Source organism: Numida meleagris, chromosome 3 (assembly GCF_002078875.1).
Source record: "Numida meleagris isolate 19003 breed g44 Domestic line chromosome 3, NumMel1.0, whole genome shotgun sequence".
NCBI lineage: Eukaryota > Metazoa > Chordata > Aves > Galliformes > Numididae > Numida > Numida meleagris.
This window is the reverse complement of record NC_034411.1, coordinates 15,824,926-15,844,955: the sequence shown is the minus strand read 5'-3', so window position 1 is coordinate 15,844,955 and position 20,030 is coordinate 15,824,926. Positions and strand designations below refer to the sequence as shown.

Below are 20,030 nucleotides of genomic sequence, written 5' to 3'. Positions count from 1 at the left end.
GCTCTTATAAATATTGGAAGGCCTGAAGCCTTCGGTACTCCAGGCTGACCAAGCCCCGTTCCCTCAGCCTATCTTCACAGGAGAGGTGCTCCTGACTTCTGATCATCTTTGTGGCCCTCCTCTGGACCTGCTCCAACAGCTCCACATCTTTCTTGTGCTGGGGGCCCTGGGCTTGGACACAGCACTCAAGATGGGGCCTCACAAGTGCAGAGCAGAGAGTGGCAATCCCCTCCCTCTCCCTGCTGCAACCTCTCTCTTGATACAGCCCGCAGTACTGTTGGCCTTCTGGGCTGCAGTTGCACGCTGCAAAAGCAATATGTAACATCGTGTGTCTGTGGAGGTATTAGGGATGGCATAGATAATCTTCCTGATTTTTATTTTTGTTTCTTAAATTCCCGACAGACTTTTTGTATTATAGTGTGAGGGAAGGGTTCATAGTAGCAGCAGGAGCTGTCTGTAATTTTTGTGCACTTAAGTGACTGGTAAACATACTGCAGAACAAGATTTAGCTTGAGTCTGATAGGCTTACCGAGGGCTCAGGACTTGGTGTCTGCCACCATTCCAAATCACTGCCATTTCTAGTGTGTTCTAGCTGGATGAAAACTGTGCTGCAGAATGCATTGCCTTTTGGAGCATGGACAGCTCTTAATCTTCATCTGGGACCTTTATGTACAATTAAAGGAGTAACGAGAATACTTTAGCTAGCCAAGTTGACATGTCTCTTAGAATACGTTAGTTCCTAATGTGAATTAATGAGGGGAAATACAAAGCAGTTTGTCAAATCACAGAAACCTAGAGTGGTTTGGGTTGGAAGGGACCTTAAAGATCATCTGGTTCCAGCCCCTCTTCCATGGGTAAGAACACTTTCCACTAGATCAGCTTCTCCAGGACCTCCATCCAACTTGGCCTTGAATGCTTGCAGGATGGGGCACCCACAGCTTCATCGGGCAGCCTGTGCCAGGTTCTTACCCCCCTCATCATAAAGAATTTCCTCCTAACATCTAACGTAAGCCTACTCTCTTTTAAACTGCTGCCCCTTGTCCTATTGCTGCTTGCCCTGATTAAGACTCGCTCCCAGTCTTTTTGAGGACCCTTTTGGGTACTGGAAGGCTGCAGTGAAGTCTTCCAGGAGCCTTTCTCATCTCTAGTCGGAACAACTCCAGCTTTCTCAGCGTATTAATATGCTTATGTGGCTGTGAAGCCCAGCGCTGATACCCCATAGCTGTAATTAATATGCATGACAAAAATACAGTTATTCATAGTTTTCGCATTAGACTGTCTTTTATAAGATTCCTTCTGTTTGCTGATGACATTGCAATTATATGGTTATATATGCCTCCCACTTCGCATAATTTCAGCTGGCAAACTGCTGTATTCAATATGCTCCCAGTTCCTGTGCATAGGACACAGGCAGTGACCACAACAAAGCTTGATGTTTTAAGAGAAAAAATAAACTCAACATTATAATTAAATGTCCTTTTCTTTATTCCTAATCCCTGCAAAATGTAGAAAACCTCTGTCATATAATCAGGATTACATATTAAGCAAGTAGAAATCCAAGTTTCAAGAGTTAGGTAGTATGAATATCTGAATGTGAACTTAACTCAGTGTAGTATCTTACTGTGGGTTTTCTCTTTCCAAACTCTTGTTGCTGGCTGTCCAGAAAAACTAGTGTAGGTTGCCTATCACAGCTTATATTAGATAGGAAGACTACGTTTTAAATGCTTTTCTTGATTACCTTTTTATCAAAAATCAGTGTGAGAAAATTAGTTATGTTTTAAATGACCTTATCCTCTTACGTAGGCTCCCTTGAATTAAACCACAGTAATGTAGTTGGAGTGCCACAGGCAAGTTAGAAAATGTAAAATGTCTGAGTGCAACTTGTACTCCACAGTTGGAGTTTGCAATTGGTTTCTTTTGCTTTTGTGTTTGGAACAAATTTTCATCGGTGACTGATGGACTAATTTGCTGGCTTCCGAGTTTCATGCATTAACAATCTGCAGAAAACTGATTGAATTGGTGTAGGAGAGAAGCAGTGATGCAAAACACCAGAAATAAAATGTTTTCAGTCACTGAAAATGAAACTTTGACAAACAGCCTTCCAGAGATCATTCACGTATGTCTATGCTTTCACTTTTATGGTAGCATGGAAAACAGTATTTTCTCGAGAGGCAGAACAAATGACTTTGAATGGTTATAGTTTATTTTCCAATTATGGGTTTAAAAAAAACAAAGGAAATTAGTGTTGTAAAACATGCGCCATTGGAATAGGGCTTGTTTTTTTTCCTCATTTACTCCAGCAACAAAACTGTTCTGCAGAGTGGATTAATCGATAAACTGGCTTTTCAGCTATTAAGTAAAATACATTAGAACTATCAGAAACCAATTTATGAAGATTAATAGTGCTAGGCCGCACAAAACAAGTCTCTTGGGGAACAAGAGAACAAAATTGGATGCCTCAAGAAATAACTCCTTCATTAAAATCTGGCAAGCGTAAGAAACCATTTGTAATTAATGCTAATACACTGTAATTATACCTTTGAGCTAATATAATACTCTCGACTGGAGACAGAGCAAACTTCTGTTGTATTTGTGGATTTTGGACTTTGTTTGTCTCTCCCTCCCACTTACCTACGTGTTCCAAGCTTGACCTGTGGGTTGCACTCGTGCACACGTGTTCTTTCAGTGATCTTAACTGCTCTCAAGAAGAAAGCAAATGAGGGCCACGGTGCTCGTTTGTTCTATCACCTTGATAAATTTGAGCCACTTTTTGGGCCAAGAGAAAGTAAGTGCAGTCTGTGTTTAAATCAGATTTTCTAGCTGGAGCATTACTGCCCTCTTGAACTTCCCCTTACCTTGCTAGCCCTCCCCAGTTTCTCTACCTATACTGGGTTTTACAGAAGTGGGAGACACTGACCTTGCTTCTTCTGTACCCATGGGCAGCAAGCCCAGGAGGCAGCAGTGTTTGAAGCATACTGGTTGTTTTGAGCTGTAACTTCAGAGTAGTTACAAAAGCTGTCATCCAGCAGCTGTTACGTTGAAATTGCAGAGGAAGCAGTTTTGAAGCTCTTGTAGGTATTGCTGCTCAGAAGAGATGGTCTTGGTGTGGTTCTAGTTAGACCATTTCCCCTTGCAACAGCTTCATCTTTATACTCTTTTAAGTAACCTTAAGTGATCTTGCTTCTCTGCTAATGTTTTATTTCTATTATTTTGTTAGTATGGGGAAGTACTGGAGCGTCATTTATTTCCTGAGTAGGAGAAAGGAATTACCTTTTGTTTGTGGAATGTTCTTGGGAGTGGTGGGGAAGGTGTCTGTTTGTAGAAGACTTCTAAAACTGCTATAGTGGTACTTCCAGAAAAACAGTTCTTCAGATTGCTTTTTTTTATGGTTTGAATTTATAGGTGGTGACATTTTCATTCAGTTTTGCATATTGCTAAGTGGAGTGTATTTACTACAAAAAGAATGTCATCTTTGTTAGCGTGCCCACAAAAAAAAAATGAGAAGAATGGTCTTTCCAGACTGGTTTTACCATTTTTATGATATGTCAGTATGTTTTAGCTTAATAAGTAACAGACACAACTGAGAGGAGATCTTAGTTCTGTTTTTCCTTAGCTAAGTTATATGTTTACAAGCAATAATGTAATGCTAATTTATACTTTTTTTTTTCCTTACAGGTTATGGTCTTCGTTGCCACCGAGCTATTATTACCATCTGCAAACTAATTGGCATTAAAGACCTGTATGCCAAGGTTACTGGATCCAAAAACTTGATTAATATTACCAGAGCTCTCTTTAAAGGATTGACAGAACAGGTAGATTACACTCCTGGTGGTTCTATTGATTAAGTCAGAGGATGGAATGGGATTGATATTGTAGTAGTCTGTGATCAAAAATGTTATATTTTGCATTAATGCACATTACTAACGTGTCATTGTGCATCCTTATTAGCAAGATAAACTTTTTCTGGCCAGATCCTTTCCAGAATCAATTTCCTCTAGGATAACATGGCAATGCGTCAACAGTTGACAGGCTGGTTCGGCCTGGTTCCGTGACTAGTGGGGCAGAGGGACCCATGGACCCATGCCCTGGGAAAGGGAAAAGGGAAAAAGAGTAGGGAGATGGGCCTAAGAACAAAACAGCGGCAACGATCTGAGGAGAAACAAACTAAGTTACTGAATATCGGAATGCAAAATAACACATTATAATACAATATAATTACAATTTAAGCTAATAAATCCAATACAATAAGAGAGAGTGTCCAAAATTAAGGTACGCCTTATTCTAGTGCCGATGGTGAGACGGCTGGGGAGTGAGATGCTGCCGGGATGAGAGATGAGACGAGAACATCTTGTGATGTGCGAGTTTTTATCTTTCCCTCTGACCGGAAAATGGTAACAGGGTCGCAAAGTCCTCTGGGGAATGTAGTAGTTCTTATCTTCTGAGAACCAGTACATACACTGCATGATGTTATGATGTGGAATACCAATAACCAGAAATCATAAAACCAAGGCACAATGCTAGTTACCTGAATCCCTGCTGCTTATTATTAGCTCATTTGAAATCCATAAGGATCTGCCGGATGAGTCTTTCAGTTTATGCAGTGTTGAAAATGTTTATTGGTAAACATTTTTCCTACCTCATATACTCTGTATATATTTGACCTCAAGTAAACCAACATCGTGCATCATTGCTCCTCAAGTTAATGTTGTCTTAGGGATGATTTAAGCTGGGATCAGCCAGAAGCAGGAAACAAAACAGCCTTTCTTGTAATATTTATTAGCCTGAGATTTTTTTTAAAATAGTCTTGTCTTTCTCCTGCTTCCTTTCTGCCCCCAGGAGACTCACCAGCAGTTAGCAAACCAGAAGAACCTCTACGTGGTAGAGTTCCGGGAGGAGCAAGGCCCACTGCCCATTGTTGTGGCACTGCCCGAGGGGACTGTCCGCGAGGATCCTGAGCCTGAGGATGAGGTTCCAGACACTAAACTGGAGTGGTGTGAGGTGAAAGAAGCTCAGGGAATGAAGAAATCACCCTGGGCAAATGTTAGACGGACAGTATGGTGAAAAATCCAGTATGTATGTCTCTTCTGCTCAGAGATGCAGCTGTGAAAGCCCAGCCCAAATGGGCAGGCTTACATTTCAGATGATGGCTACAGTAGTTTTCATGCCGTTCATGTTGCTGCTCCCAGTACTACCGTTCAGTAACAGTTTGCTTTCCCACAACTTTTCTCATCATTGTTCAACTAGAAACATTCAGGTGAAAGCAGCCAGTGGACATGACTTCGACTTCAAGCATGCATTTACTTGATTCCTGCAGATGTGTAATCAACAGATCCTGTGTTTCTTTCACAAACTCTTGGGAAACTACTGAAAATACAAGATTGTGGAAGCAATAAAGAATCCTCAGAATGAGTCTGGTGGGGGAGTTAGCATCTTTTTTGCAAATTGCTGATGTCTAGTAAATGTTGAAGAAAGCAGCAGTAGTGAGAGTCAATGTGTCTCCATCTCCCTCCACAGGCTTCGGAGTAGTGAGGCAACTGAAATCAAGGAGGTAGAAGAAGCTCAAAGGAGGTGGGCAAAGTGATGAAAGGCAGCAGCTGAATCTGTGCGAACACTAGTTGTGGAAGTGGGGGAGTTCCCCAATTAAAGCAGAGCCCAAATATCTGAGGACAGACAGTAATCTCATGATCTCCTACTTTAGCTGAGATTGGAAATGCAGTCCAAAACCTGCAATCATATCTTTCTTACAGAATTTTCCTTTATATGTGTGCTGGGGTAGGACTTGGCTTTATTCTCTGCCAATTTGGTACTGAGCGCAGTAGTGTTTTGGGCCCTGTCCAAGACTGAGAAAGTGCTACAGCTATTGAGATTAAAGGAAAAAGAGGAAGTTTGTGACATGTACCAGCTTCTTGTCAGAGAAGGAGTAAACCCCTTCATGCAGTGGATCTCCAACTGAAGCATGCGGAGGTAGGTGCTAGAAGCTAGATCAGCTCAGTTGTTGGGAGATCCATCACCCAGAGCTGGAGGAGGTTTAAGGCTCTTCTTGAACCCACAGGATAGCTACTCATGGTTTAGCTCTGCCATGCATCTGAAGCAATGCCTTTCCATTGCTGTCCTCAGAGTCAATGGGGTTTTGATGCTTAATTCTGTTAGTATGAGAGAAGACAAAGCAGAGTGGGGCTCATGGCATCCGTGTGATGATCAGAAGTGGGGAATGGTCCAAAAGCTTGGCTAAGGAGAGAGAGAAGCAGACAGAGCAGACACAAATCAGGCTCTGCTCCAGACCCACATGGAACTTTGATATTTCCATAGATGTTAGCTTTTGTGGGTTTTCCATTTTCCAGGATTATTCATCTTAATACAGATGCTTGTATAGATGTTTTTACCCAGTATACAGTTTGCTCATCACTCACTGGCAAAAATCACTGTAGAATGAGAAACATCAGGCTCTCCTGCACTTTTTCATGGTGCTAATTGTAATTCTCTGTTAAATTTCTTTGCTTTCAGACAAAGCAAATTCTGCAGTTCAGGAGAAGATGTAAGTGCTTCTAACTCAGTGCATCCCTGGAGGCAAGGTAATTTAGGTACCTGTGTGCAAATATTTGGTAACCACTAACATTACAGTTAAGGCATTCTTCAATTTAGCAAGAACAACCAAGATAACAATCTGGACATAGTTAATGAATGAGGTACATCTGTAATCTTGTTTGCATCAGAAGACCTGAGGTTTTTCATGCCTTCAAGTGGCTGGTTTGTCTTTAACTACGGTATAGTTGCCTGATCTCTGGAGTACATGCTTGCAGACCCTTGTTTTGCTGAGGAAACTGGATTTTAAGTGCTCCCCAAGAAGGCTGGTGTATGGCTTTTTAAATGGCCTCTTTGCAGCCTACATCTTCAAGGGAATTCTGCAGATGGAGAGGATGATAGAGATCAGGTGCTAGGGGTCCAAAAGTACCGACTTTTGTTTTTTAGGAACTTCTCATCTGTGGAGACATCCAGATCCCAAATGGATGTGGTGAAGCTTTGGGTGAACTCTGTGTTGTGAGCTGCCCAGCCTAGAGGGCATGACAGACCTCATATGATGCTGAGAGGATGGGAGGGCTGGGCGTGACAGGCAGTGAAGATCTCAGAGTGCTTTTTTCCATTTGCATGGAATAAGTCTGTTGCTGAAACTTACCTGCAGCTCTGCTGCACCTCCCTCTCACCCAGCTGTTCATGGTGTAGGAACATTCATTTGCCTGCAAGCTGGTTGGCTGCATGGGGTTAAATTTGTGGCCTCACTGAGGGTTTAAAAGCCATAGTGCTGTTTCATAAGATGTTCACATAGATGCTCTTGACCCCACAGTGCTCCTTCTGTCCACCCAACACTCCCTGGGCAGGGGCTCGCCTGGGTTTCTCCATCCCAATCCCAAGCCTGCACCCTCAGGCAGGCCCGAAGGAAGGGCACATACAAATGAACCAGTGCAGACTGGTGCGAACTGGCGTGCTGCAGGGAAAAGAACAGTAAAGCAGAGCAAGTTGGGGAGGGGACAGGGCTAAGTGCCATGATGCTGGCTGCAAATGGGATGGTGGTAGTGCACAGGAATGTGGAGGTGAGGGGAACATGGATGAGGGATGTTGAAACAAGTTTCAGCAGGTGCCTTGAACTGACTAGTGTCTTCATACACAGCTCCTGAGTTACCTCCCTGCTCTGAAGAGGGATTTCTTTTTCCACCTCTGTTGCAATCAGCTCATTTTTGTCACTAACATGAAAAAACAGGTCAGGCTGGTTTTCAACAAGGACAAAAAATAAATAATTCAATGTTTTCTGCATACTGCAGTTAAAAAGTTTTAACCCTCAAAAGTCCCCCCAGGACATGAAACAACAGAGGTGTTTCTATGTCCAGTTCCACTTCCCTTCTGTTCTGCAGTCCTTGTTATTATTCATGAATTTAGACTTCAGGTAGCCCCACAAGCTTAGAGGACTAATTTGCTACCACTGCATTTTAGGTATCTCTGTAACATGTGAAAACACCCTTCTGTGGGCCTAATTCTCCCATTTAAAAAAACTCACTTGACATAATACTGTGGAGTAAATTGTGTGTTCAGATGAACATCACTGCTGAGACTAGCTTGTGCCTGTAGCAATAGGACAAGAGGTAACAGTTAAGCTAAAAGAGGTGATATTTATGTTACACGTGAGGATGAAATTCTTCACTGAGAAGGCAGTGAGGCCCTGGCACAGCTGCCCAGAGAAGTGGTGGAGGCACTCAAGACCAGGTTGGATGGGGCCCTGGGCAGCCTGAGCTGGTGGGGTCAGCCCTGCCCATGGCAGAGGGGTGGAACTAGCTGGGCTTTGAGGTCCCTTCCAACCCATTGCATTCTAGGATTCTCTTTTTCATTCATGCCTGGCTCTTTTTCATTCTTGGGCACTGCCCTGCTACTGTATGCATCAGCTGTAAGGGGAAATTAGTGACAATGGCCTTTGGTTGCAAAATCACAGGAAATCCATCTTTATTAGTGAGACAGTGCCAGTATATGTGAGAACAGTCACGTGCCGAAGACGAGAACTGATTGCTTCTGCTTATCTGAGACATTATTCTAATTATCCATATAATTCTTCTGTAGTATCTACGGCACATTTTCTTAGTTTTGTTTCATGGGGAAATTCACGGCAGCAGTAATTCCTGGGGTTATAGTTGTGCCTTATTATTCAGCAGTACCCTTCAGGTGTTGCAGGGAACTCATTGTCCCGGAGGCAAGTTAACTATTGCCTCTGCTCCTCCTCACAAGTCACAAGTGGCATTTCCAGAAATGGCATGGAAAATTCTTTTGGCACAGCAGGTGAGGAAGGCAAAGAGGCTTACACAGGTGCATGTCAACCAAAATGACCAAGTTTCATGCTCATGCTGTTTAGCACCTGTTGTTCATGCTTCCTCTGACAGCAGTTACAACTGTGGAGGCATAAGGGTGCATAAGGGTTCAGGGAGATTTTGACATTTTGAATCCAGCTGCATTGTTCTAATTTAAGCTGGGTTTTCTGCCGAGGCCCCAGTTACCATCATCAAGCAGTACCCAACCAAGAGACTGAAGAAAAATAGATCATGCCAGCTGACAGGCTCTTGGTCTTTGTTGCCATGGTTCCACATAAAAAAGCTGCTTGTTTATAGTATATACATTAAAAAACAAACCCTAATCCCAGCCTGGAAACTGCAGTCGTTGGACAACTTCTGTGTTTGTGGGGTGACCACAAGACACAACATGGAAGGACAGATCATTAGGATGATTTCCATCGGCGGAGAGAGTATATAACATGGATCACGTACAACAGAGTAGCTATGAATGCAAATACCTACAATGGAAAAAAACATCGGCCAGTTATTTTTTTATTATATGGCATGAGTTCCTGGTCTGTGCAAATACGTCATAATGCATTATATTTCTGTTGACTTTTTGCACGTTTCAAGACATTCCTGCATAGTAGAACTGGGTCTGATTTCCTCCTCCCTCCTCGGAAGGTTTATGTGAGTTAAGATTTGCCCTTGGGGCCACCCAAGGCACTCACCGAGGCAGAAATATTCTCCTGGTAAATAGTCAGAATCCCACGTAGGATAGAGGTAGCAATGGGTTCCATCACAGCAGCACTGAGGTAGAACAGGGCTGCTGTCTGCTGGCAGACGACATCCTAAGAAAACAAGGATCACACTCAGTCATTCACAAGGAGGGAGCACGCTACAGAGGAGAAAGCAAAAGGAACCCACATGAGCAAGCCCCAGGCTGTTATTCAGAGTGCAGTAGGAGAAAAAGGGGACAATAATTACCAACAATAAAAGGAAGAGGTCCTGAGGTTTGCTACATCCACTTACCAGGGTGACCCAGGAGCTGCTGTCCCCATGCACCCCGCACATGTAGAGGAACAGGAGTGCGGTGGTCAAGACAAAGCAGAACACAGAGACAAACATCACCCAGCCTTGCAGATTAGGTGCTAGGACTCTCGATGAGGCAATGAGGATCCAGACAAGGCCCCCAAAGATCTGCAAGCAAAAGTGAGAGGAAGGGTGAGTGTGGGATGCCTTGCCTTCTCCAGAGCCAAGCAAAAAGCCATACATGCCTCTGGCACTAGCACTGTGCATGGCAATAGTCTGGCAAGGCCTCTGAGCTCTCCCCAGCATCCACTTGAATATGGGTATGTAGCTGGAAATGTTTGCCTGTGATTGGGGCCCCAGAAAGCTTCATGGCACTATCACCTCTGGGGTTTACTGCTATTCAGTGCCTCCCTCCCCACCTCAGTGTGCTCAGTAGCCTGTTTCAGGCTATTAGCGAAGGCCGGTTTTGAAAAAAAGGGAGGTTTATTTTAGGGCACATCTGTTTCACACCTAGAGTGGTGGATCCCTGAAAGGAGTGGAGTCAAGCCCAGCCCATTGATGCAAGCAGCACAGACCTGTGGCCTCGTGACCACCTTGTGATGAGGTGATCATCACCTTTGAGCTGAATCCCTACGGTGAGGGCATATGACGCTTAAGAATGTGATTCAGGGGTGGAGTTGGTATTATTAGGTTGATGGTTGCACTGGATGAGTCTTTTCCAACCTAAACGATGCTGGGTCTATATAAGCAGTGCTGCCGTGCATGCTTATGCCTGAACATCAGTTACTCTTGATTTTCGTGGTTTACCTCTAGAGCTAAGATTGTTGTGATCACTGGCATACCCTCCTCAAGCCTTTGCCAGCCTCCAAATGTCAACTCATCCCAATCATGGCCTTTCCATTTCCTTGGGGGCACTTCTGCATGCCAGAAAGAAGTTTGTGATTTATGACACTCAGAAAGCACCACATCAATCATGTCATCCCAGCTTTATAGAGGAAAATTCACTGGTGACTTCTCATTTCTCGCGATTTCCCATCCCTCCTTTCTCTGGGATGTGATTACTCACTTGGGTAAATGTTTGGCATGATTTGATTGCTCACTTTTTGCTTTTATGGTGCTGCTGTTCAGTTGACTCGTAAAAAGCAGGGATGGGTCAAAATTCACAGCACATTGGAGACTGCAGTCTGAGAAAAACTTAACTTTAAATAGCCTTTCAAAATACAAGCAAATCTATTTTCACCTTGCTTTAGCTTCTTCACGTAGACTCAACTGCAAAATTTTGTCCAGATATGCAGAAAGCTCTTCAAATAAAATAGATGGCAAAAATTAAACCAAACTTCACAGAATACAGATGGGAGCTCAGTACAGGTGGCAGTCATCTGAGCTGCGGGCAGGACCTTCTGCAGTAACTGTAGAAACGTTTGAAATGCTTCTCCCCCCTACATACACCCTGTCATTGCACTGTAGGCAATCTCGGATTCCAGGATTGAGAACTCTTCATCCTTCTCCTGAATGCTATGATTTAAGGAGCCGCCTCCTTTGTACACAGTGGAAAAAACAGACCTGCACAACCCAGAGCCCTCCGCCCCACTAATGGAGAACCCAGTTCTGCTGCATTCCTCTTTCCCTGGGTGGTGCCAAGCCTTTAGGACGCACATTTCCAGACCTTCTCCAAGCCATGGGATGGGGTATTTCCTTATGGCTCATTAAGCAAGCTGCAGTGCCAAATCCCCTGCAGTCAGGAATTATAAGCAAACAGCTCAGGGTACAGCCAGTGCCATAAGCATGCCTGGGTGGGCATCAAGCTCAGTACCAGAACAGCCTCGCCACTGTCAGCCCAGCCAGAACCTCCACAGGACTTCGTGTCCTCCATGCAGCTGCAGGAAACCCAGACCTTGTTCTCAGAGCTTGGACACACGGACTGAGTCTTCAGAGCACATCTTGATGGGCTGAGGGAACGGTAATGCCTGCTTTAACCCAATTCCTTTTTGCTTGCCTACTATCACCAGGAGAACAAAATCAATGCTGTAAATCTCAGGGGTGTGAACTGGGTTAGGAGATAGAGAAGGCTTTAGTCCCAGATGGCAATGTTGAATTTTGGGCATGAAATCATATGAGCTCTGTCCTACAGTGTGCAGCCAAACCACTCAGTGCTGGATGAAAGTGCCCCAGCGTAGGAAAAAGCCTCTTGAACTGATGAGAGAAGAGCAAATTTCATCAGCAGAGGACACATGAAAAAGTTTCTCCTTGAAAGTTTCAGTCAGTGTTCACAGTAACAGCGTTTAATTACTTGTGCCAAATCCTTTAAGATACTTATCTTCTACCTCTCAGTGAGAATACAAGAAAGAGCAAGGTGCTCACCCACCCTTCACTCATCCCCATGCCCAGCTCCAGTGCTTCACCTCCAGCCCAGGAACACTGTAGCTTCAGCAGCTGAAGCTTTTTGCTGATGTGTTTACCCCACTGCTTTAAGAAAGCATTTTATCCTTTGCATGCATCTGTTGCTAAAAATCACCTGGCAATTGGCTCAGCTTGAGTATCTACCTTAAAACCACCAGCAACCTGTGCAAATCGGTTAGGCAACAAGCTACAGAAGGTTTTTAGAGGTGCCACAACCACCCCCCCGCCTCTGCAGGCTGAAGGGGAGTTTTACAGCCCCCATTTCAGGCTTGTGGCTTTCTTAGGGAGAGCTGGGAGCTACCCCCAGGTGCTTACAGCTCAGGGACCTGTCCGGGCTCCGGGACCACATGCTGTCTGCTGAGAGTCATCGCTTGGACACCTGCAGCACGAAGTGTGCTGGGGGGCGTGTGGGCAGCATTTGCTGTCCCGAGGGAAAAGCTGGCACTCACCATTTCGGGGATGAAGAGAACATCTGGAAAAGTTGTGAAGACGGCCAGGCCGCTGGGTAAAGAGGTGCTGGAAGTTGCTGAGGACATTGCGAAGCTCTCCCGCAGTGACGGTTGGCCTCTCTGGGGGCAGCTGCCAAATACAGCCTCCTTTCCTCCCTCTCTCTCTTCCTCCTTCCCTCCCCTCCTTCCTCCTCTTCCCTCCCTCCTTCCTACTGGCAGGCAAAGACAGCTGTGAGTGCCACAGATGTGGCCAGAGCCTGTGACCAGGTATAACTGTGTGACTGGTGGGGACCCACAGGAGGTTTTCAAGAGTTGTGGGCAGCCCTGGGGCGTTTCTGTCACAAGCAGGGACACACCACACAGGGCATGTCCTTGGGTGGTGGTGGGTGGCGCTGGTTTACATCCAAGGCCAACAAGGATGATCTGTGCCCATTGTGCTGGGCAGCATCTCTCATCCCCTCTGTTTGCACAGCACTTCAGCTTGTCCCCCACCCACATGAGCTGGCCACAGACAGCACAATGGCAGGTGGCAGAGCAAGTCAAGGAGTACTAGCTACCAGCTCAGGGCTGGGAGATGTCCCATAGAGGGGCCATGCATCCTGGGATGGTTAGGGGCAGTTGTAGGGCCACCATCTTAGTCATCTCAGGATACTGGATAGGCCAAAGTAATGAAAAAGGACTAAAATAATGAGATTTACCAAACCATTTGGCTTCCTCTGTTCTACTTTTTTAGCCTGGAGTTCATGGGAGTGAGTCATTTCCTCTTCCCTTTATATGGAGTGTTTGATTCTAATTACCACACTCAACTCATGCCCAGCAAAATCACAGCGTTGGAGGCCAAAGATGTAAAATATCAATAAATGGAAAGGAACAATGTGACCATTGTGGCCATCCGCTGCCACAAACCAGCAACCTGCAGAAGAAATGTCCGTGTCAGCCTGTGAATGGTGCTCATACTGTGGCAGCTGCTGCCAGCCACAAAGCTTTCGTGTGGGGTCTAGAGCAGGAGGTAGGACTGCTTGCCTCTGATAACATGCTGTCGGTTCTGGCCCAAGCAGCCCTAACCAGCCTGCTTGCAGTGGCAGTGGGAGACATTCAGTTGTCTGCGCTTTGTTCTCTGTGACAGCAGCAACTGCTGCTGCTTAGCTCTGGGGCAGGACAGGTGTACTGAGCAGCCCTGAGCATGGTGGTGAGGCTGCAGGAGGTGTAATTATGGTATCTGTGAGTTGGTTGCAGATCTTTGGAATCGTAGAATGATCTAGGTCTAGATCATGATGATCTAGAAGGAGGCTTCACGATCATCAAGTCCAACTGTCACCTTGACCTACAGAGTCTCATCATCAAACCATGTCCCTCAGGGGGCCTCATCCATACATCTCTTAATACCTCCAGGGACACCACCTGCCTTGGCAACCTTTTCCAGTTCTCCATGTTGAAAATCTAACTGATATCCAGTCTACACCTTCCCTGGCACAACTTGAGGCCATTGCCTCACATCCTATCACTTACCACCTGTGAAAAGAGACTGACATCCTCCACACTGCAGCATCCTTTCCAGAACTTAGAGGGAGTGATAGGGTCTCCTCCAGACTCAACAACTGCAGTTCGCCTAGCCGCTCCTCAAATGCCTTGTCTTCCAGTCCCTTCACCAGCTTTATTGCTCTTCTATGTACAACTTGAGCAACTTGATACTCTGGTTGCTTTTTTAGCGCATTGGCAGTCAGGTGGGAATGGCGAGAGCTCATCAGGGATGGAGTAAATGCCTGTCCTGAACTACAGGACACAGATTTGGGGCAATGAGTGCAATAACGATTGGCAGTGCTCCATCAGTGCACAGCCCAGAAGTGCTGCCTGATGGCCAGGGGGCTCCTCCGTGTTCCAGTTTGTGCTCATAGCTTCTTGTCCTTGTACTGGGCACCTCTGAAAAGAGCCTGGCTCTGCCTGCACCCTCCCTTCAGATATTTATAGACATAAATATATATGAATGTGCAACGCTGGCCCCAGCACACACCCAGGGGTGAAACTGGGGCACTGCCCTCACAACACAACCTGTACCTGGGGCAGCTTACTGGGAAGAGCTGGCCCAGTCCAACCGCCTGCCAAGTAGGAGCCTTGAAAGACTGAAAGGAGCTGCATTCCCCTGGGGATTCTTGAAGGACCAGGAAGAAGCTGACATGACAGCAGCAAAAAAATCTGGGTTTCAACCAGCAGAGCCGTAGCAGGGAGGGGTGCAGGGCTTGGCACAGAGGTGGTGGCCAGGCTGAGAGCTAGTGGGGATGGGCATCAGCTACTCCTTTGACCTCAGGCTTCCACGGCTGAGGGAAAGGCCCAGGGACTATGTATGGGGCTGCTCAGTCTGGAGGGAACAGCTGCCCTGGGCAGTACATGGAGTTTTTCTTGCAGCTGAGCTCTGATTCAGGAGGCTCAGACACCTGATGCGCCATGTTAACTGTGTACCCAAAGGGATATGTGGACATGATGGAACACAGTTTTCTGAATGTTCAGTACTTGAGGACACAGAGAGAATGGAGATATTAGGAAACAGAGGAAGGGCATTAGGTCTGGAAACAACAAGGAAGGAAAGTAATAAATAGGGGAATAAGTGGATAAACTTATGCTCACCAAAATACTCCCTTCTAAATTCTGGAATGGCAGGAAAGACCACATGGCTTCCCCACTGTCGGAGAGCACCAATGAAATCCACTTGAAAAGAGTCCTGACACTAAAGATGTGACAGTCTTACTGTTGTGTATTATCACACACAAATGTCCTCAGGAAATCTTCCTCTTTTACTGTGTTTTTAAACTGAGCAAATCTAAAAACAAACTGAATAGCTGAAAGGAGATCTTCCATGTTGTAGAATCAATGACACAAAATCTGCAGAAGATCTTAAGTGAAGTAGCCTGAAGGAAGTGAACTCTTACACTGCCTTCAGCTGACGTTACCTAAAAAGACCCAAAAAATCACCTGCCCCCCAAAAACCAATAAGGCTGATGGTATGCATGGGTGTGAAAATAAGTACGTCTTCTTGAAGGTATTGTTGCCACTCAGTCAGGAATGACATCAAGTCACGGTGACTCTTTCCAGTCTCCCACTGTTTCAGCCAGGTTTGCCGTGCTTTAACTATTGCACAACCAGCCAGCTCTGTGGGACAGGGCAGTTAATGTTCCAGCGGTTGCTTTTGCTTCATTTACACAGAGCAAATCCATGTAGAGTTTGGCACTTTAAGAAAGGATAGACATGAGATTATCAATCAGAAATTACTGGCTTTTTTCTCTTTCAACAGAGCCTTGTCTGAGGCCACCCACAAGGCCATAGGTGGGGTTAGATGGGGTTAAATGGGGTTAGCAGGGGTTGCATGCTGAGTCCTTGGCTTCCAACCTTGTACTTCCTTACTGGACCTCTGGTAAATCTTTGAATGTAGAGGCAGTGCTGCTGCAAGCTTATGCTTAGCTGGGCATTCCATAGCATGACCAAAAGCAGGAGAAACCCCCGTGTGCTTTGATACCTTCCTCCAGTAATGAGTAGATAACAAATTCAAACTAGGCCAGTCCAACTGCAGGCACACAAGAAGAGGTTTAGAGCAGTCCCATTAAGGTTTACACATGTCCTCCAGACTTCCTGCAGAAGAGGGTGCATAACTAGACTTAGTGTTTCATTTTTTCAGTAGTCAGAGAGTCCACAAGCAAAACTTTTATGTCACAGATAGAGTGAAAGTTCTTCTAAACCCACAAGATGGCAGAATATGCTCAGAAATTTACCATCAGCTGGAAAGGCTTGCAGGCTTTTGTGGTTCTCTGACAAACCATTGATTTGTGAGAAGTTAAATGAAACCGTATTTTTTAATAAAATGGAAGAAGCCTGGCAAAGGTATGTCAGCAAGTGTTCATGGATCTTTTAGGAGCAGTGGGATGCTAAGCCAGTCACCTGGCAGTACTAACAGACCCATGTGAGTGGTAATTCACATGGGAACAAGAAGCATGCAACTAAGTGATGGCAGGGTAACCACTTACAGGTCAAAACATCCCCACTGTGTTGACCAAAGGATCCAGGTGGTGTGACAGGGACATCAGTCGTTCAGTCCTGCAGTAGAGGCCAACAGTTCCTCATTATGCAGTCCTGCAAACAGTGTGTCTGCAAGATGTGATGTGAAAAAGAAAATCTTTACACTCAGAAGGTTTTAGCTGATTGCCATTAAGTCTGTGTGGTCCAAATCTATGAATGTGATTGAGAGGCCTCACAGCACATTGTTTGTTCTTGCTCTGTCAAGCCTTCCCTTTCAAGTTTTCTCCTCCACGTTTTTTTTGTAGGGCTGAAGCTCCTGGCAGGCTCTAGCTGCTACTTTATACATTGCTTCAAACTCCTAACTTGAAGTACATTTTAAAAATATGAACACTACAATAATGACATTTTTTTTTCCTATGCTGCATCTGAAATATATGCATGTATTTTTTCTGATCTCCTCTGTGCTACTTCAGTGGATATATTTTTGTATCTGATTTGTACTGAGTAGGATTAACTTTTATCCTTAGACCTTCCAGAGACAGATAATAGTATGGCACTGAGCATCTTTGATTAACTCATTCCACATAGGACTTAGTGCCTTATTTGACGAATACAGTCTGTCCCCATGTGGCCAGAAACCAGACCACACTCAGCCTACAGATTTATACAGCTCACTTGCCTTGATTAAGAAGGAACAGCTCATTTTGCTGAAAGGGGAAGTTATCGCATAGCATACCAGTCCCTAGAAAGCCTTCAATTTAATTATTATGGAAATAATTTTCATATTCAAAATTCAGACCTTCCTTTTGAATATCCTGAAAACCAGTTACACTCACATCTGAACTCTTGAGTTCTGCTATCAACCATTTTCAAGAGAACTCTGGATCCAGATCTGAAATTCAAGTAACTTTGATGGCTGAATCACTATAAAGGGACGAGGAAATTCAAAACTAAAGGTTCTATTTCACAGATTCTCATTCAGAGTGGAAAACCCACAAAGTCTGGTTGACATGTTCTGGCCTCTAGTTCTCTTGGCCTTTGTCACTCAAAGGCTCAACACCTCCCATAGGTGTCCAGCATACAGGCCTCCAGGGCTACCTTTGTGCCTGAATGCCTCTAGGACTCTAAGATTTGGGCCTCCCCTTGGGCCTGAAGGCTGCTAGACATGTATGCCTCTTGGTTGTCCTCTTGGCCTTCCTCTACGCCTGTATGCCGCCCTCTAGGCCATTCATCCTGTTGGACTCTAGACCTCTGTCTGGATCTCGAGTCTTCTAAGCTGGCCTCTAGGTCTCTAGGCCCTCAGGCATCCTTTTGGGCTTCAAGACATCTAGGCCAATGTGTTAGCCTATTGGCTGCTCACAGTCTAGATCATGTGTCATCTTACCCTCAAGGATGACCAGCCTCAAGGCCTCCCAGTAGGCCACAAGGCTTCTAAGCAAAATCCTGGTCCTGCTGCTTGTTAACAGAGAAGGCACTGTGGGGGATGTAAAGGTTGGAGGCCATCTGGGGCAAAGTGATCACGACATAATAGACTTCTCAGTCCTTGTTGAACCTCAGAGGGGAGTCAGCAAAACTGCAACCTTGGACTTCCAGAGGGCAGACTTTGGCCTCTTTCGGAGCATGGTTGAGAGAGTCCCTTGGGAGGCAGTTCTGGAGGGCATGGGAGCTCAGGACAGCTGGGAATACTTTAAGGAAGTTATTTTAAAGGTGCAGGAGCTGACCATCCCCAAGTCACAAAAGACGAGCCGTTGGGGTAGAAGACCGGTCTGGCTGAGCAGAGACCTTAACCTGGAACTCAGGAACAAAAGGAAAGTTTATGGACTTTGGAAGAGGGGGCAAGCAACTTATGAGGATTACAAGTATGTAGTGAAGCTGTGCAGGGAGAAAATTAGTAAAGCCAAAGCCCAGCTAGAACTGAACTTGGCCACTAAGGTGAAGAACAACAATAAATATTTCTATAAATACATCAACAGTAAAAGGAGGGCTAGGGAGAATCTCCATTCCTTGTTGGACACTGAGGGCAACACAGTGACCGAGGATCAGGATAAGGCTGAGGTACTTAATGCCTTCTTCACCTAAGTCTTTAATAGTAAGACTAGTTGCGCCCTGGGCACACAGCCCCTTGAGCTGGCAGATGGGGATGGGGAACAGAATAGGCCACGCACAATCCATGATGAGATGGTTTTGGACCTGCTCCGAAAGCTGGACACTCACAAATCCATGGGGCTAGATGGACTGCACCCTAGAGTGCTGGGGGAGTTAGCAGATGTGGTTGCCAGGCCGCTCGCCATCATCTTTTGACAGTCCTGGCTAACAGGGAATGTCCTGGTTGACTGGAGACTTGTAAATGTGACTCCCACCTTCAAGAAGGGCCAGAAAGATGATCCTGGTAGCAACAGACCTATCAGTCTCACCTCGGTGCCAGGGAAGGTTATGCAACGGATAATCTCAGGAGACATCATGGATCAGTTAAAGGTCAACCAGGGGATAAGGCCCAGTCAGCATGGGTTTATGAATGGTAGATCCTGTTTGACAAACCTGATTTCATTCTATGACAAGGTGACCCGCTTAGTGGATGAAGGTAAGGCTGTCAATGTGGTCTGCCTGGACTTCAGTAAGGCCTTTGCCACTGTCCCCCACAGCATCTTTGTGGAGAAGCTGGCTGCCCATGGTTTGGATGGGCATACGCTCTGCTGGGTGAAACATTGGCTGGATGGCCGGGCCCAAAGAGTTGTGGTCAGTGGAGTTAAATCCAGTTGGCGGCCAGTCACAAGCGGTGTCTCCGAGGGCTCGGTGCTGGGGCCTCTTCTATTCAACATCTTTATCATTGATCTTGATGAGGGGATTGAGTGCACCCTCAGTTTGCAGATGACACCAAGTTGGGAGGGCATGTTGATCTGCCAGAGGGTAGAAAGGCACTACAGAGGGACCTGGGTAGACTGGATCAATGGGCCAAAGTACACCATATGAGTTTCAATAGGGCCAAGTGTCGGGTCCTGCAGTTTGGTCACAACAACCCCAGGCAGCCCTACAGGCTTGGGGAGGAGTGGCTGGAAAGCTGCCTGACAGAAAGGGACCTTGGTGTGCTGATGGACAGTTGGCTGAAGATGAGCCAGCAGTGTGCCCAGGTGGCCAAGGCGGCCAGTGGCATCCTGGCTTGTATCAGGAATGGTGTGGTGAGCAGGACTAGGGAAGTCATCCTGCCCCTGTACTCAGCATTGGTGAGGCCCCACCTCGAGTACTCTGTTCAGTTTTGGGCGCCTCAGTACAGAAAGGACATTGAGGTGCTGGAGCAGGTTCAAAGAAGGGCAACAAGGCTGGTGAAGGACTTGGA

At 45.7% G+C, this 20,030-nt stretch overlaps 2 protein-coding genes across 2 annotated transcripts in view; one reads left to right on the top strand and one right to left on the bottom strand.

Annotated features, from left to right (window-relative positions):
• The window catches only part of MRPS5 (mitochondrial ribosomal protein S5), a 44,721-nt gene extending 39,311 nt beyond the window's left edge, over positions 1-5,410 (top strand). Inside the window, exons 10-11 of the mRNA XM_021390276.1 lie at positions 3,676-3,812; positions 4,837-5,410. Coding sequence (XP_021245951.1) covers positions 3,676-3,812; positions 4,837-5,061 — 362 coding nt within the window. The 3' untranslated portion in view covers positions 5,062-5,410. The remainder of the gene's footprint in view (positions 1-3,675; positions 3,813-4,836) is intronic.
• MAL (mal, T-cell differentiation protein) lies at positions 8,461-18,118 on the bottom strand. The gene is made up of 4 exons (XM_021390277.1): positions 12,692-18,118; positions 9,843-10,010; positions 9,542-9,661; positions 8,461-9,328 (listed from the first exon to the last, which is right to left on the bottom strand). The coding sequence occupies exons 1-4, from the start codon at positions 13,187-13,189 to the stop codon at positions 9,254-9,256; spliced, it is 861 nt and encodes a 286-aa protein (XP_021245952.1). The 5' UTR covers positions 13,190-18,118; the 3' UTR covers positions 8,461-9,253.

Bases quoted from the DNA above. Each gene is read 5' to 3' on its own strand.
- MAL (XM_021390277.1), bottom strand. From the start codon at position 13,189: ATGTGGGTGGGGGACAAGCTGAAGTGCTGTGCAAACAGAGGGGATGAG. The intron at 10,011-12,691 runs GTGAGTGCCAGC...TTTTGCTTGCAG, and splicing joins TTCTCTTCATCCCCGAAATG to ATCTTTGGGGGCCTTGTCTG. The intron at 9,329-9,541 runs GTGAGTGCCTTG...TTTCCATTGTAG, and splicing joins AGGAGAATATTTCTGCCTCG to GTATTTGCATTCATAGCTAC.